General features: G+C 41.4%; 1 protein-coding gene across 2 annotated transcripts in view; it reads right to left on the minus strand.

The window, feature by feature from the left end:
• Positions 1-24,949, minus strand: part of ANO6 (anoctamin 6) — a 194,880-nt gene that overhangs the window by 132,472 nt on the left and 37,459 nt on the right. The window contains exon 2 of one of the 2 annotated variants that reach the window (XM_019419111.2): positions 15,003-15,065. The exons of the other annotated variant lie outside the window; for it this stretch is intronic. Within the exon in view, the coding sequence (XP_019274656.2) occupies positions 15,003-15,065 (63 nt within the window). The remainder of the gene's footprint in view (positions 1-15,002; positions 15,066-24,949) is intronic. 2 annotated transcript variants of the gene reach the window in all.

Consider the following 24,949-nt stretch of genomic DNA (forward strand, 5'->3'; position numbering starts at 1 on the left):
AGCACAGAACCAGAAGGGTGGCTTGAACTGACAAACCATGAGATCATGACCTGAGCCAAAGTCACTCAGCCAACTGAGCCACCCAGGCATCCCTGATTTAAGTTACTTAAATAACAGACCCAGAAAGCAGCTACTTGTCACGATTCCCATAGTGCCTAGAGACTACCAGCTAACACTTAAAGAGTGTTACATTCCAGTGCTTGTTTTATAGCAAAGTTCTTTTAATAAATATTATATTTACCTTTACATCACCAAGGAAGAGGCAGAGAGAAGTTGCATATTTTGTCCAAGATCACACAGCTGATGAGCAGGAGAATCAGAATTGGAACCTAGAAGCTCATAAACTATGCCTGTAGCCATATGACACTGCCCCGTGGCCTTAAGAAGTTGCTCTTTCGCATTACTCAGGTCTCTGTTCAATATCCCTGCCTCAGAAAGGCTGTCCCTGAAATCCTAACTTTTCCAGCTCTAAAGAAAAGCCACTGTTCTCTGCCACCTTGCCCTGCTGTACTTTCCTTTAGTAACTAATAATAGCTTTATTATTATATATTATGAGAGTTCCATGAGGAAAAGACTTCTCCTTGTTTCTAACTGAATCCCAAGCACAGCCGAATTCCCTAGAACAGTACCTGGGCCATGTTAGGTACTCCATTGTTATCTGCTGAATGACTTACCAAATGGATACATAACTTCTATACAGCTGGCTGCTGGAGTCAGACAGACCTGAGTTCAAATCCCAGACCTACCACTTCCTAACTATGACTTCAAGCAGTTTATTCAACCTTTCTATGCCTTGAAGTCTACACCTGAAGAATGGGAATGACAGTACTTACTGTTGGGGTTGTTTTGAACATGAAATAAGTTGTGGCATGTGAAATGTTTAGCATGGTACCTACACATATAAATACTAGATGAATATTAGCTACAAGTATTATATAATGAAAGGGGGGGAAATGCTATGTTTGAACCTTCCTGAAGTTCTTTTCATTTTTTTTAAAAACAGTTACAGCCTTTGGACTATGCCAATAAATTAGAATGCTGACAGCAGTTTATTAAATGTTCTGTTACATCAAAAATTAGGAAAGTGGGGCACCTGGGTAGCTCAGTCACTGAGCGTCCAACTCTTGATTTCAGCTCAGGTCAGGATCTCAGGGTTATGGGATCAAGTCCCGTGTCGGGCTCTGCGCTGAGCATGAAGCCTGCTTAAGATTCTTTCTCTCTCTCTTCCTCTGCCTGGCTTGCACATGAGCTCTGTTTCTCTCTCTCAAATAATTGATAAATAAAAAAAAAAAAAACAAACTTGAAAAAAATTGGTTAAGTGTTTGTAAATTCAGTCTAATACAGAAAACAAAGAGGATTCAAGAAACATGTAAATCCATTTTTATGCATTCTCTACTGTATTATTACTTAAATATTTCTAAATCATGCTCATTACTTAAATTTTGGATGTATGGGCATATTTTTTAAGCTGCCGGTTAAATAAGGAACTGGAAGGACAAAAATTCCTTCCAAATGGATTAGTTTTAATAGTGCCACATATTATTTTAGGCTAAAGAGACCTGAATGTCTATATGGTCAAGGTGATTTAAATTCATATTTGGCCACTGTCCCTTGTGCTGCCACTGCTCAGCAGAAACACGACAGAGTCAAGTGCAACCCTAGCAGCAAAGACCTCATCCTCTTGCTTTTTACTCTTCTACAGCCCAGTGGCCTTCGGGGAAGTGAGCACTCAGACCCTGCTCCAGTCGTGCCCTTCTGCTGAAGCAGTGGTGGGAGGGATGGCCATCCTAACTGCCGAGGATGCAGGGAATGTGCTATGAGTAGGTAGCCGTTTGAGGGAAACAGACCCTGGATGGGGAGAGAGGAATCACAGCAAGAAGCGCCCCTCAGACAAGCACCCTCCAGACGGTCCTAGGGAATGAACCCAGGCCCTCTGCTCCACAGAAAAATAACCAACTCTGTGTGTCTCTTTCTTTCATTACACTCTGATTCTGTAACTTGAAATACCAGCTGGTAAGGATCTCCCAGTACTCTTCCCGTAGATGACATGGGGCACAGTGATGGGGGTGGGGAAGCAGGCAGAACCAAACAGGAACATTCCAATCCTAATTTGGAAACTCTTAATTTAATGGGCTGGAAGGCCATTTCTTTTAGAATCCCATCAGGGACTTCAATCATGTGATTATCCTCCAGCTGGCCAGATGCAACTAAAGAGGTTCAAGTGTTTCTACTCTAGAAAATACCACACAGTAGTTATTTGAGATTGTAAAACTAAACAGATCACCTGAATGTAGCTAAATCACCTTAGAGTTACGAGGTATTTCCAATTTTTCAAAATCTGCATTTAACATGCTAATTACAGAAATACTAATACAAATGACACTTAGAGCAGATTGCCTTTCCCTAGGGAGTAATAATCCTGAGGATTGTTCCAGGATCAAATGTCTTAAATTACCAGTCCTTTGTGAGTTCATCTCAAGCCTGCTTTTGTCCTTATCCCCTCCCCTTTTTCTGTGTACCAAGTTTATATAAGCATCAGGCTTTCACACAAAATAACATCAATCATTTTTGCAGCATGCAACATGAGCTAAGCATTATAGGTGTTAGAGATGTAAAAATGTTACGACATTCACATATGAAGGTTTTAGATTAAAAAAAACCAAACAAGCAAGCAACATACAAGTGACCATCCAGGGAGAAGAGATGCCACACAAGGCTCGGAAGGTGCTCCTGAGCCAGCCTGGCTGGGGGGTTGGAGGAGGTAGGTGGTCCCTACACCAAGTTCTGAGCCATGTACAAGACGTAAGAGACCATCTAAGAGGCTGCTAAGAAAATCCAGGCTGGAACTAACATAATGATGGTGGTAGTGGGGATGAACAGAATTAGACGGAGTCCAGGGATATTAAGGCCTTAAAATCAACAGGCCCTGCAGGTGACTGGAGAGGAAGGTTAGAGATGCCCTGTCTTGGGAGTCCTGCCTGACCTGGGCAACTGGGTTCGCCAAGCAAGAAGGCTTTTCAAATCTCTAACTTCTCCTTTACCGGTTTCAGTAAGAAATCTTAACCTTCTGATTTGTAGAAAAAGTACAAAACTAGATGCTTTCAGAGAGAAACATCATGAAGTTCCACTGCCAAATCAACCAAACTACATTCATTTATTCATTCAACCACCAAGTATTTGGTGCCAGCACCCATCAAGGTTCTGGGGCTGCTGCAGTGATTGAGGACCCTGCTTCCCACCCTCTCCTCCTTGGCTTGAAGATTCCTCCCACACTTTGGTTCCCGTTCCCACTGGCTTCTTTCTAGAAGACATTCATTACTTTTTCCTGTGACTCCGACCTGCTCTTCATTTGCCCCTTGTTGACATTTTTCATGCTCAAAATTCTTCCAGCTAAGATAAGGGAGAGGGAGAGAGAGGAAAAGAAAAGAAAAGAAAAGAAAAGAAAAGAGAAAAAAGGAAAGGAAAGAGAAAAGAGAAAGAAGAAAAGAAAAGGAAAAGAAAAGAAAAAAGAAAAGAAAAGAAAAGAAAAGAAAAGAAAAGAAAAGAAAAGAAAAGAAAAGAAAAGAAAAAAGAAAAGAAAAGAAAAGAAAAAAGAGAAGAGAAAAAGCCCCTCTCCTTGGGCACTGTGACACTATCAAAATGTCAAATGCACATGTCCTTTGTCCCCACAATTCCATTTTAGGAACTTATTCTACAAAGATTCCTGTACACACACACACATATATAAGGAATGCACAGGTAAATATGTACAAGTGTGTTCAGTATAGCATAGTGTGAGAAAGCAAAGATTTCCAAATAAAACTCAAAAATTTGGAGAATATACTACAGCACAATAGCAGACTATATACATCTGTTTTATGTGAAGAAAGGTCTGAAATAGGTAAAAGTACAAGCTTTAGCAGACTCTATGGCAATAAGTCCAATTTTTGGAAAGTAAATGTGTATCAATGTATGTATGTGATAGCACATTCACAGAAGAACCTGCAAGGATATACCTCAAACTATTAACGGTGGTTATATATGAGGGAATGCAATTATAAAGATTGTTGTCAGTCATATTTGTATTTAATTTTTAATTTTTATTTTTAATTTCAGAAAGAAAGCAGGCATGTGAGCAGGGGAGAGGAGCAGAGGGAGACAGAGAGAATCCTAAGCAGGCTCCACACTCAGCACTGAGCCCAACATGGGGCTCGATCCCATAATCCTGGGACCACAACCCAACCTGAAATCAAGAGTCAGACGCTCCACTGTGAGTCATATTTTACATGTTTTAAACTTTTACAATGAGTACATATTGCTCTGATAACCAAAATAAAACAATAAAGATAAGAGGCTATCATAGAAAGGAAAAACAACTTGAATCAGCCTTTTCCACTGCACCTACTCCATTACAACACAGTCCAAAATCCTTAATACTCTTGCCAGGGCTTTAGATGAGCTGGCACCCCTCTCCCAGGGACTCCACTTGTGACCACCTGCCACCTGACTCTGGCTAAGGTCATCCATGATTTTCACGTGGCTGAACCTAACATCTGCTTTACATTTGTGCCTTATTTGACATCACAACAACCTTTGCCACAGCTGACTGTAACCGTTTTTGAAGACACCTTCTCTTGCTTTTCTTCCCTTAGAGGTTCTTTCATCTCTCTGGTCCCCTCTGTTGGTGCATCCTTCCTGATTGGAGCTTGACTTCTGAAAATATTCAGGTGGCCACCTGTGGCCTGCTCCTCTGTAATCTACCCACGGCATCTGTTGGCAGCTTTAGACTAAAGGTTCCAAATGCACTGCTCTATTTCAAGTGGTCTCTTCTCAACTCCAGATTCATACATCCAGCTGCTTATGTGACTCCTCCACCTAGAAACTTCCAAGACATGTCAGACTCACGGAGCATTCACACAGGACTTAGGTCTATACACACGCACAGAGCTATTCTTTCTCCATTATTTCCTGTCTCAGTAAATGACGCTACTATCCACGCAGCTGGGTAAGCCGGAAACCTGGGTGTCATCCTGGACTCCCCCTTCTTCTTCATCCCCACAACCAAATATTCACCAACCTATCATGCTGAACAGATCTTGAGTCTGTCTTCCTCTCTCCTCCTTACAATGCCAAGCAGCTCTGATCTGGGCTGGAGCAGAAATTCCCTGACCGATCGCCTGCCAGCAATTTCCACCCCCTCCCAATCCTTTCCCCTTCAGTAGCCCAAGTGACCTTTGTAAATTAAATTCTGAAAACGAAATTCAGTACTCTTCTGCTTTAAACCCTTTCGTGGCTTCCCATTAGGAAGCTATTTTCAAATTTATGATCACAAGCATGTGTTCTTTCTGTAAAGGGGGAAAGTAAGAACGACAATTTTTAATTTTTTTAAATTTTTTTACATTTATTTATTTTTGAGAGACAGACAGAGACAGCGTGAGCAGGGGAGGAGCAGAGAGAGAGGGAGACACAGAATCAGAAGCAGGCTCCAGGCTCCGAGCAGTCAGCACAGAGCCCGATGCGGGGCTCGAACTCACGAACCGTGAGATCATGACCTGAGCTGAAGTCAGACACTTAAATGACTGAGCCACCCAGGCACCCCAAGAATGATAATTTTTAAAGGACTCTGGTTACAAAGAGACCATAAGCATCGTGCAAGCCGGGGTTATATCTGTTTAGTCTGATGTTGAAGCCCAGTGCCTGGCCAGGTCTCTGCACATGGCTGGCTCTAATAAATATGGACTAACCAGATGAATGACTGAATGAATAAACCTAGGCTGGCCACAGAGTTGAGGAAGGCATATTTTTGTTGTTGCACCTTGTCCTGTAAGATGAAATATGTATTCATATTACATATATCACATACTCATACACACACACACACACACACAAATACTGATGGAAAGAGTGAAAGAAAAATACACAGGAGGGGTCACTGATGGAGAGAGGCACAGGCAGAGGGGTTAACCTTAATCGGGGAGCCAAAGTTAAGTGTAAACATAAATTTATCTGTGCATTACACATTGCACACACACAGTTTCTTTTTTGAGGGAAGAAAAGAAGTTGAGGCAGCATCCCCTGAGGGTTTCTATTCCCTTTGCGATTTAAAAAGCAAGATGATCTACAAAGAATGAGGGAAAAGAGTGTGAAATATGAACATGAGAAAAGCAGTGAGAGTCGGAAATCCTTTCCAGGACTGATATGAGCGTCAGCTGGCTAGGTGTGCAGGGCTCAGGTTCTGTTCTGTGGTTTTTTTCCAGAGCTCTGCAAACGCTCAAGAGTCTGATTTTCTTTTTGGCCTCCTGTCCCTAAGACAATAGTTCCCCAGAGTCAGTATAAGAATTAAGCGCATCCTAAAAGCCTGGGAAACTCTAACAAAACAATTCCTCCTGTGTCCCACCCCACAGAGATTCTGTGTTAGCAACAGGGGGCAGGGGTGGCTCTGGTGTGCAACTCAGTTTGGGAAGCACTGCCTTAAGGAGCCTCACCTTGGTCTCTGGCCCACAGGGTCACTGGCCTCACAGATCACATTTTCTCCTCAGTCACCGTAATGACCACTGCTGAGCACACTGGGTTACTGATCAAAGCAGCCAGTCAAAACCACAGTGACATGCAATGTCCACTCTGTCTTTCCATCTAACAAGAAATAGCAACATGGAGGAGAGAGAAAATACAGATGTGGCTATCATGTACTCACACATGGCTTCCATAGGAAGGACAATTTCCTGGTGGGGTGCTACCAAGAATGGCCATCCCTGCTAGAACGTAAAAGGGAAAAAAACAGACCTCTTTCTCTATTATCTTCCCTGTTCTTCTGGCTCAAAACTAACACTTTATCTCCCTATCGAGAACATGGATCCAAGTATGCTTTGCAGCTGAGCTATCAGCTGAAAATAGTGCAGAGGAAAACAAAATTCAGAATTTTTAACCTTTTAACAGTTTCTTGTTCATGAAATGTGGGTTGCAATTTTACTTGAGACTTCTAAGATACCAGAGTTACAGAGACTAATACAGGGAAAAGCTGAACTTGTACATTTCTTCAGCTGGCTACTGCAACTCTGTTTCCTAACTTGGTGTTCAGTTACACATGATTATCTCAACTTCTTACAAATAAAAGCAATTTTTGGGTACAAAGAGATCTCAGAGTCATCTACTTCAATGCCTTGGAACGACAGACAAGAAAACAATGAGAGAGAATGCACAGGATTAAGTGTGAAATCTGGGAACAGAACCCAAGTTTCCTAACAACTCATGGTCCAGGGAGCGTTCCACCACACTCAGCCCCAACTGTATGTAAGAAAAGAACTAGAGTCGGTGAAAACAGAGATTCACAAGTGCGATCAAATGCCTCATAAACAACAAAGAAAAACACGTCAAGTGAGGATTTCATTTAAAGGTGGACTATGAAACACCTGCACAGAGTCCTGCTTCAACCTCAACGCCACTGGAAAATAAACAGATATAAAGAGAACAGGAGAAGAGATAGTAACACAATTTTGGAAGCCGGAGAACAAATAGACTAGTGGCCAATGGCTCAGCAGACTGGAGAAAGCTCAATCCAAAACCAGGACTATCTAGAAGCAATTTCATTTAAATTATAAACCATAAAGGGGCTGAGGGACTGGTAGCATCAGGTTCCTCTGGAAGTGGGGGTGGAGGTGGGGCACAGAATTGGCTGAAAGTCCATTTAAGAAGTAGAGAGACCCAATTCTCTCCCTCACTCCTTGAAGTAACTGCCTCCAACCCCCCATGCGCCACCTAGAAGATTGGTCTGAAAAGAGTCAGTAAGGGATTTTTGGACTAGAGGATTCTAGGCATAAGTGAGGATTGGGATTCCATACTGAAGAGAGATTACACGCTACAATTGTTACTGAATGTTGAGACACCCTAGCCTTGTACTTGGCTTTCTCACTAGTCATCTTTTTTTTCTGGAGAATCTGGTCAGTTCAAACAAACAAAAAATAAATAAACAAAAATGAAAAATGAAAAACATAAAAATACTAACATTAGGATTTCCTAAACAAAACAAAAACAAATACCTCAGCCACGTCATCCTAGAATGAAGCTAAACACAATATGCTATCAAAGAACCTCCAGTCATCCTTTTAGATAGCTAATCTAAAACAGGAGGGAACAATAAGACTTTCTGGATATTAGGTAAAACACCTAACAGAGAAACAACAAAGCAACTTGGAGGAGAGAGAAAAATCACAGGAAGAAGAAAGTTTAAAAAAATTCAAAACTCTAGCATCTTCAGATATCTGAGAAAAAGTACATTCATGAAATAAGGACAAGATATTATCGGAAAGAGAGAAAGAGAAATAAAAATATTAAATCTTAGAAATTAAAATGATGGCAGATTGAAAAGTCAATAGAAGGCTTGAAAGACACAATTCAGGAAATGGCCAAGAAAGGTGAATAAAAAAACAGAGATGGAAAGCTGGAAAGATGGAAAGTTTGGGGAACAATTCACGATAGCCAAGTCCAAAAAATAAAGTGTTCATCATCAAAGAAAATGGAGGGGAAGTGATTGCAAAGAAAAGAAATTTCCCAGCATCAAAGGGCATTTTTCCCCCCAGGACTGGAGGACATCTTTCACCCAAAACTAAAGGACGCTGTTTTCCCTTTAAAGATAAGACAAGAATGGGGAGAGGGAAGGGGACCGGGTTTCCATAGTGAGGAGGCTGAGTTTCCAGCACATTAAATGCAAAGAGAACAACTATACCAAGGTACATCATAATGGAATTTCCCAAAAGAGTTTTTCATACCAAGGATTTTAAGTCTAAATGGCAGGAACTACTCAAGAACAACACTGGAAGGCAGAGGCTTCAAAATTCTCAGTAGAGATGATTTCTGCTCAAGAATTATAAAGTTAGTCAAGCTGTCAGTTAAAAGCCAGGGGAACAAAGGCATTGTCAGACCTGCAAGTCTCAAAAACTTAGCTCTTCTTACACCTTTCCTCCATAAGGAACTGGAGACTGTGTGAAGCAGTAAACCAACAAAGAATAAGTCATTAAGTTCCAGAGACCAGTGGCTCCGATACAAGAGAGGCAAAAGGAGTCTGCAGGAGAGCAGTGAAGGGGAAGCCCTAGCTGTTTGGGGGCCAAGAAAGCAACCTAGACAGAGACAAGATCAGAAGGGTCTGAGAGGAACTGACTCCAAACAGATGAACTTGGTGCATTCACTATGTGGTCCACTGAGAGATTTACAACTGGGGTAGAGTCTCAGGTTGAATATTCCTAAATACATCCAAAATGAAGAGATTAAAAAAAAAAAAAAGTCAGTACAGTATTCACTGTGTAGTTTTGTGAGGAAAAGTAATCAAACTACATTCCAGGGCTCCTCTGTGGAAAGTACGACATAGTTCTAACAAAGTAAATGCTGCATATTGATCTTACCAAAATTACAATACAATTACAATATTGGGAGGATGGGGGTTGGGAAATTTGCATGAGAGGGGAGAGGAGCAGGTGTAGATGAACCCGGGCTAAACTTTTTCATCAGTAGATAACCACTGAAACGTTAATTTATGTTAATTAAAGATATAGAAGTGATTGTTAACATAATCAGCTAAAGTTAAAAATACTTGCCTCTCAGGAACAAAAACTGGAGGGGGACATGCTCTTTTTCACAACAAATCTTGTATTACTTACTTGTCTACTTACATAAACTTTTAAAAAATAATTATATACAACACTTTGCCAAAAGTAAAAAAAAAAATTTTTTTTTTTCCATTTACAAAAACTGGAAGTGAGGACTCATGTCAAACATCTCACAACAGGACACGTATAAACACAAGAACGCCACTTCTGGCACCTATTATGTGCCAGGCACTGTGCGAGATGCAGAAGACATTAACAGGTAACAACACAGAAAAAGTCCCTTTTCAGGAAACTGATGTTCCATAATAAAACTAAACGTAAGGGGCACCTGGGTGGTTCAGTTGGTTAAGCGTCCAACTCTTGGTTTCAGTTCAGGTCATGATCTCCTGGTTCATGAGTTCGAGCCCCACATCAGGCTCTGCGCTGGCAGCATGGAGCCTGCTTGGGATTCTCTTTCACCCTCTCTCTCTCTGCCCCCACCCCCTCGTGCCATCTCTGTCTCTCTCAAAATAAATAAATAAACTTAAAAAAAAAAACTAAATGTAAGACAGGATAGGAATGTATCTACTAGAAGCAGCAACACATACAGCTTGAATGACCCTGAGAAATTTCACCAGAGTGAAGGGAAAAGACCCCAGATCGCAGCAGAGTGAAGAGGAAATGGGTAGTATACCTACACAACATTTAGGGATTCTCCCTTAACAAAGATAGAGAAATGGGGTGAGAGACGGAGAGGGATATTAGGGTTGAGGAAGGTTCTTTAATTTTTAATATAGGGGTATCTGAGCATTAATTCACTTATTCCTTCAGTCATTCAAAAGACACTTATTGAGCATCACAACAGTGTTCCTATGCAGCTTATGACCTACTGGGGGACAGAGGCAATAAACAAAACACACAAAGTTAATTTCAGGTAGAGATAAATGCTCTGAAGTCAAATAAAGCACGTGAAGGGAACAGAGAGTTAACAGTGCTATTTGGGATATCGGTGAGTAAGGGAGGACAGCGAGCTCTAAGGGGTGGCATCTGAAGGAGAACTGAATGAAGCCCCAAGAGCAAGAATCCTAGACAGAAAAGGGTTGGGAGGTGAGAGCAGGTGGAGAGGAGGATGAGAAAAGCATTCCGGGAAGGAGGGGGACACATCAAGGGACAGTGAGGAGCCAGTGTAGCTGGAGCACCATGAGAGACAGGCATAGCAAGAAGACATGGGGACAAGGAGGTGGCAGGGGCCTTACAGTACACGGTTAGGAGCCTGCACTTCATATGATTTGTAGAGAAGCCACTGCACCTAGTATAAAAGTATAATACAGAAGAATCCCCGTGGCTGTTGTGTGAACTCAGACCATAAGGTAATGAATAGAGGCAGGAAGAGGGCTGAGGAAGTGATTCGAAGTCCCAGCAAGACATGGTGAAGGCCTGGGTTTAGACTCAGGTACGAGTTGGGAGATGAGGAGTGCTTGGGCTTAGGATAGATGCTAATGGGTCTGACATGAGGTGTGAAGGAAAGGCAGCGATCCAGGAAGACTGTAGGTTTGAGGGATTGAGCAACTGGGTGAAGTCACTGCCGAGATGAGGAAAAGAGGAAGAAGTGTAGGTTTAGAAAACAAACCAGAAGTTGGTTTTGGAGATGCCATGTTTGCAAGAGTATAGCCAAGTGGAGAGGTAAAGCAAGCAGCTGAAAAGCCAGGGAGAGACAGAGATCGGGGAGGCAGATATAGAAGTCATCACCAAATAGATGGAAATGACTATCACCTAAGTAGTGAGCTGAGATGGGAAGCGGCCAGAGCACAAAGCTGTTGCCACTCCAACGTTTAGAGGCCAGGACTAGGAAGAGAAGGATCCAGCAGAGGGGACAGAAAAGACAAGCGCGGTTGCAAGCAGAATCAAAATGGAGCAGCACCACAGAAGCCACGCACAGAAAGAATTTCAGGAAGGAGGGAGTGGTCAGCTGTGCCCAGTGCTGCTAACGATAAGCATGAGCTCCGTGATCAAGGGCCAGGGCCTCCATGACTCATGATGAATGAACAATGGGCTGTGATAACATATCTTATCCATAAATGCACTCAGACTACTTAATAAACTGGAATAGTAACCTTCAGTTCATCTAGAACACCAACGCTCTGTTTCCATGAATGCCTCATCACACAGCCAGCCCTCCCTCCTTCAGGATTCTCCTGGGAAGCAACCCAGGAGATCCCCAGGCCTGAGAAATACAAGCAGCTCTCGTGGGTAGGCTTAAAAGAAATGGGGTAGCAGACCAGTGAGCACAGCAAAGAGAATCAGGTATGCTTGGGTAGGACAGAACCATTCCACAGGTTTCTATATTTTTCTAACTCACAGCCTGTGAGAGGAAAATTAATGAAATCATTCCACCCATCTTCCATAGTCCTTGAAACTGCAAAATATCTTCAGTTTCTGCCACTTCCGATTACTGTTTCTAAACCCCTTTTCTCCCACTATTTGTCATATGATGCAGCACCTGACTTTTTTTTATTATTATTATTAATCAGGTTTACTAAGGTTTAACTTATTATACACGGGAAAAAAATATACCCTAAGTCTGATGCGTTTTGACTAATGTGCAGTCATGTAACCTCCAGGACAATTAAGATACAGAGTATTTCCATCACCCCAAAGAGCCTTCCCTTGCCCCTCCACACTCAATCTTCTCTGCTTGCTTCTGGTCCTTGGCAAGCAACCATCCGATGTCTCCCTACAGTTTTGTCTTTTCAGAATGTCATATACACGGAATCAAATCATACGCAGCCTCTTCTATCTGGCTTCTTTCACTAAGCAGAACACTTTTGAGATTTATCCATGCTGTTGGCCTGGATCAGTAATCTGTTCCTTTTTGCTACTGAACACTATTCCATTGTGTGGATGTACCATAACCTATCCATTTGCCAGCTGGTGGACATTTGAGTTATTTCCACGTTTTGCTAATTATGAATAAAACTTCTATAAACTTTTACTAGAGGGTCTTTTGTCGACATGGGTTTTCATTTCTCAAGTCAATACCTAGCAGTGGGGTTGCTGGGTCATGTAGCATCTAGCATCTGTCCACTGAGAATAGCTAAACATCTACTGAGCACTTACTTTCTCTCACACAATGTTCCAAGCTCTTTATATGCCTTATGTTATTTAATTCTCAAAACAGCAAGTTTAATCAAGTTATTATTAGCCCTGCCTTTTTGATGAAGAAACTAAGGCACCAAGGGGTTAGGTGACTTGCCCAAGATCACACAGCTAGTAGGCAACAGGGCCAGGCCTCTCAAACCCAGGAATCACATGGCAAAGTGCAAACTATCAACCATCTTGCTTTGCTGCCTCCCTCAAGTCAAATGCGTGACATCTGAGAGATGAATTTACAAAATTCTGCCTGTGTTTGGACCAAAAATGGTCACTGCTGACTATTCCTTTCCCCTCTTCAAATCATGGCAATGAATACGCCTGAACTCTACACCACTGCAACAACGGCATGCCGTTTTAAAGTCAGAACTTTATAGAACATTATGAAGAAGTGCTTTTAACCATGTCACAGAAGCTTATAAATGTTAACCTATTAATGTTCAATAACAACTGTAAAGGAAGCTGAAAGTCAGCCCACTTCTACCAGTAAATACTCTCCTCTGGAGACTTTTCCATTCTCATGACTAAGAGGTCATGTTAGTAAGAAAATTACAGGGACCTTGGAATCAGACAGACCTGGATTTAAATTCTGGCTCTGCTCCGTAGTGGACAGGTGCATATATATGTCCTCGCACATAAAAGCTGGTGTGAATTAAGTCCTAATTTGCAGGGTAGTCCTAAAGATTTGATGACACAACATGGTTGAAACACTGAACACTGTGTCTTATGTGTTTAATAAATCTCCTCTCCCCCATTCCCCTTCTCTTCCACAGTATACTGCTGAGCCTCTGAAATTAGCATGATAGAGGCGGGTTCCTTAGCAAAATTTTATCAGTCTATTCATTTTCCACCCAAATAACAGCAAAGGAGAGACATGACAGAAGTGCTTCTCTAAAATTTCATATTTCACCTTTAAAAAAAAAAGTCATGCAAAATGTAGCACTTTATATTCCACAGTATAATCAAAAATATTTTAATATAAAAGCATTTTACATTTCCCTCCAGCTAAATGACTTAACTTTTTCCTGAAATTTTTAAGAATATTTGTTTAAGGAAGATTCCCGACTATATGGTGGCTTCACTTACCTGCGGCCACACTGCCACTTTCCTTTTTCTTAAGTTTTTTTTTTATTTTTTTATTTTGAGAGAGAGACATTGTGAAGGGGGGTGGGGTAGAAAGGGAGACAGAGAATCCCATGCAGGCTCTGCACTGTCAGCACGGAGCCTGACATGGGGCTCGAACCCACAAAACCATGAGATCATAACCTGAGTGGATAAAGCAGTAGCCTAGAAGTCTAAGACTTCAGAACGAGCCCACACACTCCCATCATTCTCTCCTGGCTGCAACGTCTTAACATCATTTTCACATTTACCCTATAACTCAGTCCAGTTTATAGTCTAGGCTCCAAAAGTTTCAAATTCTCCACATAAGCTTCAAATTCTCTGTTACTCCTGTGTGCAGCCTCCTGGCCTCTTCAACTGAAGAGATACTAGTTGCAATCTGCTTTCTGAGACAAATCTCTGGTACAGCTACAAGAATAAACACAAATACTGCAAACCTGGAAATGTTTTTCAAATAAAAATAAGACACTGACCAAGCATGACCTTAAGTAAAGTGGGATGACAGAAGACAGTTTTTTTTTTAAATCAACTGAAAAGAATTTAATGTATGAATCCAGAGAAGCTAAAGGATTTAATTCAGCTATGCTAACAGAATGTGGCTTCTCAGAGTTTTATATGCAGTATGATAAAGGACATAATTTAATCCCTAAAACATATTTCCATGAAATAGCATTATTTTCCTCATACAACTTTTTGTCTTAAAATAAATGCCACATACTCCCTTCCACTGATGCCATACACACTCATAAGTACGTTATCCAAAAGTCCCCAGATGTTTTAAGTAACAATTTGTGAGGTCACTGAAATTTTATTTTCATTGTTATCAAAAGCCCCGTGAATTCTTTTTTCTCCAAAACCTCTGTTCTGGAAGGTAGGGATGGGGAGTCCTTGTGTATGAGATCTTGACCCACAGGACAGTGGGCCCTAGAAAAATAAATGACTTTTGCTTTCAGAAGCTATTTTCAGAAGGTAACATATAGAAATGGATTCTCGTTAGCAGTCCATGTGCACTAACTGAAAAATAAAGAATCAGGGAACCTCGACTCAACAAATTATCTGGGAGCCTACACCTTGCCACCATGTTACAGAAAGGACGACTCCTGTCATCCCGGAGTTGACAGTCTTAGAGGAGAGCTCAAGGCGCTGTTCAAATATAAAAAAAGGGCATCTTACCCCGACTGGATGAGTGGAGAGTATGAGGAGTCAGAAAAGGCCTCCTGGAGGCAGGAACATCACCTGAAGGATGAGGAAGCATCAATAAATACAACGGACAAATACCAGGGGGTGGTGTCGAGCAGCAGAGACCAGTTGGAGGATCAGGCCTGAGTCCCAAACTTGCTCCTGAAACAACTGGGATATGACCATGTTTTTCTCACCTGTGACATGCGACAGTTAGATTATGTCAGCTTGCCTTAACCCTTGCTGTGCATCAGAATCATCTGGGGGCTTTCAAGCAATACTGGCTCCCTCCTCCAGAAATGTCGTTTCAACTGGGGGGGCATCTGTGTTTCTTTCAATAGCTTTCCAGGTGATGTTAGTCTGCAGCCAGAGCTGGGAACCCCTGGATGAGAGGTCTCTCATGTCTGTGGTTCTCAGCATCTAGAGCACAATAACATCCACTGGGGAGCTTTTGAAAAATCCCAAGGTAGGTTGCATGCCAAACAGTTAACCCAGAATCTCTGCAGGTGGGACCCAGGCATCTGTAGTTTTTAAAGTTCCCAGGCTGATTCCAAGGTGCAGCCAAGGTTGAGAGAACCACTGCTCTACGTCCCCTTAATACATTTCCTATTACAGCCACTGAAGGATGGGGAAAAAAAGGAAAGAGAAACTTTTAAGTCTCTCCCTCTCTTTTATTTCAAATTAAAAAGAGAACTGAATGTCAAAGACCACTGATGGATTTTAAATGGCGTTGTAGTGGGGTGCCTCAATGGCTCAGTTGGTTAAGCATCTGACTTCAGCTCAGGTCATGATCTCACAGTTTGTGGGTTCGAGCCCCATGTCGGGCTCTGTGCTGACAGCTCAGAGCCTGGAGCCTGCTTCAGATTCTGTTTCCCTCTCTCTCTGCTCCTCCCCTGCTCATTCATTCATTCATTCTCTCTCTCTCTTTCTCTCTCTCAAAGATAAATAAACATTGAAAAAAATTTTAATAAGGTTGTAGCACACAGTAGAGTTGATTTGGGACATGTACACAATTCATGCCGATGCAGGGCAGGTAGAAAATGCCCATTCCAAAATGCTCTCAGTTCTAAATTTAAAATTCAGTGGAATACATATAAAATGACTCCATGGCGTGTTCTCTGCAATACTGAGTTAGAATTTGATTTGCATGGCTAACTAGAATATGAACATTACATTCCCTACCCCCAAGGTTACTTAAATCCACTTATTAGGGCAATGGTGAACTAAACAAACAGTAATTAGAAACACTCCAGACTACCTTTTAACTCTGTTGCTAAATTATATTTTTCTTGCACCAAAGCCCATACACACAGCATGTCCACAAGCATCACACAAAACCAAAACCTCAGAAATATTTACATTAATAAGAGCATAAGCTCCTGTGGGTCTTCACATTGGATTCTGCCGGGAAGTAAGGCCTGCTTTGGAAGAGGGCTGTTCATTACTGTTATTTCTCACATCTGGGTAAATAAAGCACTGCCCACATGTGGTTAGAAATCCCAGGAGAAAATGAATTCTCCATGGGTCTGAAAATGAAGAACACCTCTGATAGACTGCCTCATTTCCTGAAATGAGTCAGAAATGAAAGTAATTCTTCAGCAAAGAACATCTGCACCGTGGCACAGCTTACAAAATAATGCCAGATGATACCCGTGGCTGAGAGGCCGGGCCTGAGGACGGAGGGAGGGCCTGGAGAACAGGACGGGTGGCCTCTGCACTGCATTTCCTCTCAGAGTCGCCGCTGCTAGCTTAGAGGGTCTGCAAATCCAATGAGCGGCCAGGCATCTCAGTCTCAGCTGTAAATCTTGATTAGCAGTAAGACTGCTTACATTCCATTAGAAAGCTGGCCCCTCTCCAAAGGGTAGAAGCAGCCAGAAAGGATTCATGTGCCATCGTGGGCACGGAAACAGCAATTCTTACAAGAAAAACTGTTCTACTTAACTAAAAATAGTTTCTGCCTGTTCATGATTCAGATAGACCTTTCTTCCGTAGGAGGAAGGGCAGCGGCGTGATATGACCTAATGCTGCCAGGGGAAGCCCCTCCTTCCACATTATTCAGGAAGGACGTTGTGGCATATGGTCAGGGGCTGGAGGGTAAGAAAGACTGAAATACCTTTCACAGCAACTAAGAAGGGCCAATAAACAGGAAGGTGAAAAACAAAGGCTTGCCTTTACCCAAACCGAATGCCAGTTGTTTTTATTAGGTAGCTCATCCCTCTTCTCTCCATAATGTGTATTTAAAAGGAATCCAAATCCATTATTTGTAATGGAGGCAAGGATTGGGGAAGATACCTAAAAACAACTTAAATGCCCATTGAATGGTCACTAGTTACATTAAAATACAGGACATATACAATGGAATACAATGTAGTCATACAGAGGGTGTGTAGATACCGAGAGATCTGTGTTTTGTGTGATACATTAAGATCAGAGAAAAAATGTACCTGGACTCTGCATAGTAAACATTTGTGTAAATATATTTAAAGAGGTTGCCTCATTCAATTTCCTTTTATAACCTTGAATACAGTTTGAATTATCTTTTCATGTTCTTACCCTCCCTCTTTAACAATAGGCACTAGCTAGGTAGAAGGCTATTTTTGGTTTCTTCTTTTTACTAGTCTCTATATAAAATAAATGAAGGTTATTTTAAATAGATGTTATGTGCTAAATTGTGTCTCCTCAAAATCCTCAAAATGCTGAAGCCTTAACTCCCCATACACAGAATATAACTGTATGCACCTTAAAGAGGTGATGAAGTTAAAATGAGGCCATTTGAGTGATCCCTGATCCAAGCTGACTGGCTTTAAAGAGAAGATCCAGACAGAGAGACCCCACACGCAAAGATATGCACACATAGAGAAAAGACCGTATGAGGACACAGCGAGAAGGTGCCAGCTGCAAGCCAAGGAGAGAAGCCTCAGAAGAAACCAAATGTGCCAACACTTTGACCTTGGACTTCCACCCTCCAGAACTATGAGAAAATAAATTTATCTATAAACCAACAGATGAATGAAGTTCAACTAACACAACATGGGGAGAGGCACCCATAAAAGTATTTAATGTGTCAAAAACCCACAATGTCTGCTATGATGCATCCTTTGGCATGCATCATAGCGGACAAAGAAATCAGGGCCACATTTGGCACGCAAAGACATCGGGGTTCACTGTGCCTCTGACATCAGAGTCACCCCCCTTTAAGTGGCTTGTGTCAGGAATAGAACAGGTTTCCAACCTCCCTAGTCAGGACTCCATTTGCTCATTCACTTACCATTTATGGTATTTTTAACAAGTCCCATAACTTGAAGGACTAGCACTCAAGATATTTATTAGCGTCTTTTAAAGGCCTGGTTCATGTTCAAAAGGCTTTCTTCCTGTGCTAATAACTAGTGAAGAGGAAGGTATCACAGTAATATTATTAATTCAATTAAAAAAAAATTTTTAAAAAAAACCTTGGTGCCAGAGGTTTTTTTTTAAACATCCAGAAAAACAAATGACATGCCACTTTTGTGTGCCAACCTAATTTTTTATACTTTAACACATGTGGTCTCAGACCATCATGCAATATATTAAAAATATGGTGGCCCGGGGCGCCTGGGTGGCTCAGTCGGTTAAGTGTCCGACTTCAGCTCAGGTCACGATCTCACAGTCTGTGAGTTCGAGCCCCGCATCGGGCTCTGGGCTGATGGCTCAGAGCCTGGAGCCTGCTTCCGATTCTGTGTCTCCCTCTCTCTCTGCCCCTCCCCCGTTCATGCTCTGTCTCTGTCTCAAAAATAAATAAACGTTTAAAAAAAAATTTAAAAAAAAATATGGTGGCCCAATGCTGAAATTTCTTTATGACATTTTATAGATTTTTTACAAATTAACCTTTTCTTTAAAAATAGAATTTAAAAATCAAAGATATATTAAAATCACAGACTTTGCCTATAGAGTCTATAACCGAGAAGTGGGCTAAGATCCAGGCACATGAAAATAAGATTAAAACTTGAAGATAAATATTTGGTACAGTCAGTTCAGGCTTCATTCAGAGAAAGGTGGAATCAACTTTTGCCTCGAATGGTACGGGAAACTTTCACCAAGGGCAAATGCTGTAAGCCAATCTGGGATTAGACACATAAAAGTTAAGGAGAAGTGATGTATGTGCACATCTATCTTGCTACTAGTCTAAAGTTTTGAAGGTAAGAACTTTACCTACGATCCTAACGGAGTGTCTGGCAAATAATAGCCATTTGCAGGAGAAACAGCTGGGGAAGTACACTTTTGTGTAAGAATCTAGTGCAGATTCTTGTAAGGAGGTTGTGGGGCATAAAGTTAAAGAAGTCGGGGTCAACCTGTACACATGTTGAAATCTGGGCTTTATCCCTATGCAGTGTGGACTCTTAGAAGGTGTGTCTGGAGGAGAATGTTATAAAGAACACAGATGGGGCCAGCAGTGATGTGCAGAAGGGAACAAGGTGGTAGGGGAATGACAAGGATCGATCAATCAAGAGGTGTCAGGGGGTTAATCAGGTGACCTCTTGGGGAGTCTCAGCCTCCCAATGTGTGAAATGGGCATCATACTACCTATCTTCATAGGACTGTTATGAATCCTAACAGGACATAACACATGGCTTGATAGTAAGCATTTAAGGAAATATCATTGCTATTACATTTATCTCTCTACACTGAAAGATATGGAAGAAAATGAGAGAGAGAACAAGTGTAAGGTATTCATCTAGGGTGCGTCTACTTAGACTCTCCTCAAGTGCCTTAAACAGTGATAATGGCTGTCATCTTTTTTGGAAGTGGAGTGTGCTATATTTATTCCCTAGTTCTCCAGAACTTAACACATCGATCCAGTAGACCCAGGAGGAACAGATGTCTGGAATGGTCTTTAAAATCAAGACACTCGAAAATGAATTTTTAAGTTGTTTTTATATAAAAGTAACTAACAGGCTAATGCCAATCAGTTTTGAAACACTAAATTAATGGACTCAGCTATAAGTCCAGGAAAACCATTTTCATAATGAAAATGCCAATGCCTTTTTAATTAAGGACGGAATTGCCAACATAAAAGACTTAAGATAAATGAGGAATCATTCCTTTCTCTCATAAATGAAAGAACCTGATAACTCTGTGAATTATTTTGAGCTATGGATTACCAGAAATTGTTTAGGATCTAAGCTACAGAATTTTCCAACTACATAATAATCACTTCATACTGGGGCTGACAGCCTCAGCCCAAATTTGGTGCTCTGGCTTTTCAAGTTCTTTTTTCTAATTATTGTCAGGGGGCCGGCCTCTGGTCCTATATTTAGAGTCATTAGATATGAAGCTCTACTGAAGATAATGGCACTTTGTCAAACACAAAGCAATGTTAACTTTTTTGTAAGTTTGACCTTACAAGATTTACTATACATAAAAAAGTATATGCACATGTATATAACGATGTGTATTTGTGGTAAAGCTTTACCAACTTAATTGTTATCTATCGGTCATCATAAAATAAATACATCAGAGATCTGTGTACTATTTCGATTCTCAATATTAATGGTCTATTTAAAAACTATTTACTCTTTGGCCCCAGACCAGGTTTCCATATTTACTACATCACCGGAAGGTGTACTACTTAACATTAATAAAAAAACAAAACCCTACAAAATTCCTCAAAAGGGCTAACACAAAGGGAGCAAAATAAAACATCACTGGGTACTTTTGCCAGAGCCAACAGGGACTTTCCAATAAACACCTAGGCCAAGATGAAGACGGCAGTTGGCAAACAAATTAGTAGGCTAAGACCAACACAGAAAAAGGCATGCAAACACTTCAGCAGAACGCGATGACTATTGATAGACATCCACCAACACATATATGTATGCAACACTGAAGATGAACAGCATCTTAGAAGAAAATGGCAGAAAGCCAAACAGGAATTTAAAAGAAAGAAGAGAAGAGCTCCAAGGACAAGAACAGAGGCTAAGAAAACATGGGGCAGGTTATGGAGTAAACCACAAGAGAACTCAAGAGAGATTTCTCTATCTACCCAACTGGTTTCCTTCAGAATGTTTCTTAAGTTTTCAAAACCTCAGAAGCTTCATCTATGGTCTGAACAGGGAAGATTATATACTATCCAAAAGTCTCTTCCAGCTGATAATAGACCAAAAATTTCTGTTTAGACGATAAACAGATACTTTGTTTTTTAATAGGCTTTTTACTTCACAATGAGCTTCAAGTCTGCAAGTCTGAATTTCACAGAAGGAAGCCAAACTCTGTCAGCACACACATAGAGCACAGCCCTAAAGCAGGAGTCAGACCAAGGCCTTTGATGGGAGTCAACCAGCTGGACAGTTCAAATGTCATCTGTGACACTAAATGTCAATCTCACCCATATTCCCTTTGCCCCTGTCCTCCTTAGCTCTTCCCAGTTGGATACACTCAGTTCTCAGCCCCAACTCTTCACATAATCCTACAAGTCAGACATACATTTATTTAAAAAGGTCAGTAGAGCTCACAAGATGGAACAGGCAAGGGAAATGCTTGGTGGCAGCTCCCAACCTTTAGAATGGTGAAGTTTGGGTTAACAATAACCAGTGCTCCAAAAGAATACCTCTTACTTTGCTGTTGCAGTAAGTAGTTCAGTAATTCCACTTTTCGAAACGTTCATAAAATAATCTGAATGTGAACAAATATTTACACCTACAAATATCTCACAATATTACTTATAACAGCTAAAAAAAAAAATCTGCTACACACTAGATCTACAATAATCAAGGAAAGATTGTGTAAATTATACCTAAGTTAGGGGCTCTCTTCCCATTTGCACCCCCGGCCCCCACGCTCACCCTCTGCAGGACTCCAACTGCCCACTTCTGGCTACTTCCTTCACCAGGCTTAAGGTCCAAGAAGAAGGCAAAAACCACATTTGGTTCACTACCTTAGCCATAAAGTCTACATCATAGTGAGCACAAAAATCAGCATCTGTTGAAAGTTTGGTAGTAAATGCTTTCAAGTAAGTTATCTATGGCTGGATATTATGCAGTTTTAAGTGTGGTTTGTGAAGCATTTTTAAATATAGAGAATACCAAGGATAAAAAAAAAGCTGTGGAGATGCACAGCAACGATGGCTACACAGAACAGTGACTCTAATATTCCTGAATTACACATTCGAAGATGGATAAAATGGCCCATATCACGTTATGTATATTTTACCATGATGAAAAATAAAATAATTAGGGAATGCTTATGAGGCAAGTTAAATGAAAAGGTGGGGTACCCTAGGTCTAAATGACATGAAATTACATCTGTGTTTCTAAAAGGCTAGAAAGTAGCATACTAAGGTACTCATGTTTGGTTTATCCTAGGGTGGTAGCACTAGGGGGGTGGATGTTTGCTTTATTTAAAATTTTCCGTGTTTTCCAAAATATCCACAAATGCCCATGTATAATGCATACAATCAGAAAAAGATATGGACAGCAAGCGTCAGGGATAGGAAGGTTTGCTCACCAGCAAACTCAACGTACATGGGAATCATTCACCTTGCTAAGATCCTTGATGTACTTACATACCACATACCACCTCTGCTTGCCTTCACGGTGGAGATCATCCACAGGCATGCCAGTGGAGGCAAAATTTGATATTTATTAGATTGAAATGTATTTTTCTTCTTTTTCTTTTTGCTATGCCAGAAAACATGCACTACAGATTTGCTACTCCGTAAGTATCCTTTGCCTAGGCTGAGAAATGGCAATAGACGCTTGTTTTGGACATGTAAATGCCAAACTGGAACAAACACACAGTTATACTCCGAGGCGAAGGTTTTCAGGACCTGGGACAGGCCAGGTCTCTCCTCATGGAGAATGAGGCATCCAGACAGCCTCAGGAAAACTAGACTCATTGTATCTCACAGACAAGTTAGAAGCAAGGCCTTTGCAGTCACACAGACTTAGGACTGAAGTACCATATAACATAGACTGAGGATTGGCACCTCCGATTGTCACCTTGCATGCTCCTGGCTTCAGATTCCCCATAAATAAATGGGGATGGTAATACCTACCCCTCAGGCGTTAAAACGGTATGATGTCTGTAAATCAGAGATGTTGGAAAACCCAGAGCCTGTTGTCAGGAGATGCTCAGGCAGTACCCCTAGTTTCTTTTCCTTTCCTTCTTTACAGCAAGTGTCTAATCTGGGAAAGCAACAGTGTAAATGAATTGAATGTCTAAAATGACCAGCTATCTGTAACTAATAAAGGTAACATGATAGAGATATATCAAGATATTTTCAATAATCTTCAAATACACTCCATCATTTCAGAAGCCCTCATGATATAGTTCAGAACAATTTTCCTGTTCTTTGTTCCTCAGTAATTGGAAAATACTAATCACTATTCTCTGTGTACTTCATACGCCTGAGACCATGAAGCACCCCTTCAGTTCCTTCTTTGACATTCTAATTTTTAAATCTTCCATTCCTTTAAACACATCTGTGACTCCCCCGAGCCCTCCGCAAGCTCCCCACACACCCTGTTAGCTGGGGATCCTCTGAATGCCTCTGAACAGAGCTGAGCATCACGCAAGGCAACCAGCCGCCTGCTTCATGCCTGGAGTGCTGAGCTTTGAAAAATACAACTACATAATCATTATGCTTCTGAAGGTTACTTGACTTTGAGCCACAGATGAGGGTGTGTGGGTGCTCCTGAGGCAGATCCAAGTGTGACCAACAGTGCCCGCTGTGTCTGCTCCAGTAACCTTTGTCCTTTGCTTTGCCTGTGCTGACCAAAACTGGTTAGCAAGCTGACGGCATCTGATATTGCATCAGACTCAATACTGCACCAAATACCTCCCTTCAAAAGAACAGCCCCTGTCTGTGCAAAAGATCTGCTCCCTTCCTTGATTAGCGCTTTTACTTGAGGGCCTCCTTAGGCAAAGGATAATGGAAATCTTCAGCTGTTTGGGTTTGTGTGTATGGGTGTGTGCAGGCTAAACCATGAACTCTACTACCTTCAGGCTAGAAAGCTCAAGTTCATTCTTCTAACAAACATGAACTGAGCCAAACACTAAATGCTGGGCATTCAAACATAAGACAGTCATGCCTTATACAAGAAAAGAGTATCAACAATTACACCACCACAGTGCAATATGTTCTAGAACAAAGGTATAATAGAGGGTATTATTATAGCTGCACAGAGGGGTAGAGAAGGAGGACCCTGGATCTGCTAAGAGTTGGATGCTAAGGATTCCAAGAGGATTCTAAGAGTTGGATAATTCACACATCTCTTTACTGGCCAGCTCTGAGGAATGAATGAGCTGACCCACAGTGTCTCTGGGGGGGTTAATGCCATTGCAGTCTTTTAATGCAGTCCATTTAATACCATTTCCTCCAAATTGCTTTGGTTACTGTATTTGCTTTCTTGTTCTCACATATTCACCTCCTTACTTTATTTTCAGAATAAAACATATGGTGCTTCCATTCTCTCCCCAGTCTTTCAGCCCCATAATGTTTCCTGCCCTGGAGAGTTGCTTTGACTCTCAGGGAGAGAACACTGTAATGGCTCAGTGGGAGCAAATGAAGAGACAGGAATGAGCCTGCTTGGTGAAAGGAGCGAGAAGAGAGTGTGTGGGACCATTACAAGAAGTGCCTGCATGACCAGGCTCTCAGTGGCTCCAGCAGGTAACTGCCCTGTAGATGCCAGGAGCATGACCACCAGCTGCAGCATGAGTCAGCTTATCTGCACATCATTTTCTATCCTCCACCCCTCACTTCCCCTATTTCCTGTGCTATAATATTTGTCAAACATTTTTAAACCTTTCATTGGCTGTGCAACTGTCTGGGAAAATCAGGTGAAATTCTCCAGAAAAATTCCCAGAAGCACATAAACATAAAATATGGTATCCAACTTCTGGGGATTCACAAACTTCCGAATCACTGGATACTAGGAGGGGCCATACAGTTCAGTTTGAGTATTTTT

The sequence above is a fragment of the Panthera pardus genome, unplaced genomic scaffold, assembly GCF_024362965.1.
Source record: "Panthera pardus isolate Hobbes unplaced genomic scaffold, ASM2436296v1 HiC_scaffold_6, whole genome shotgun sequence".
NCBI classification, from domain to species: Eukaryota; Metazoa; Chordata; class Mammalia; order Carnivora; family Felidae; genus Panthera; species Panthera pardus.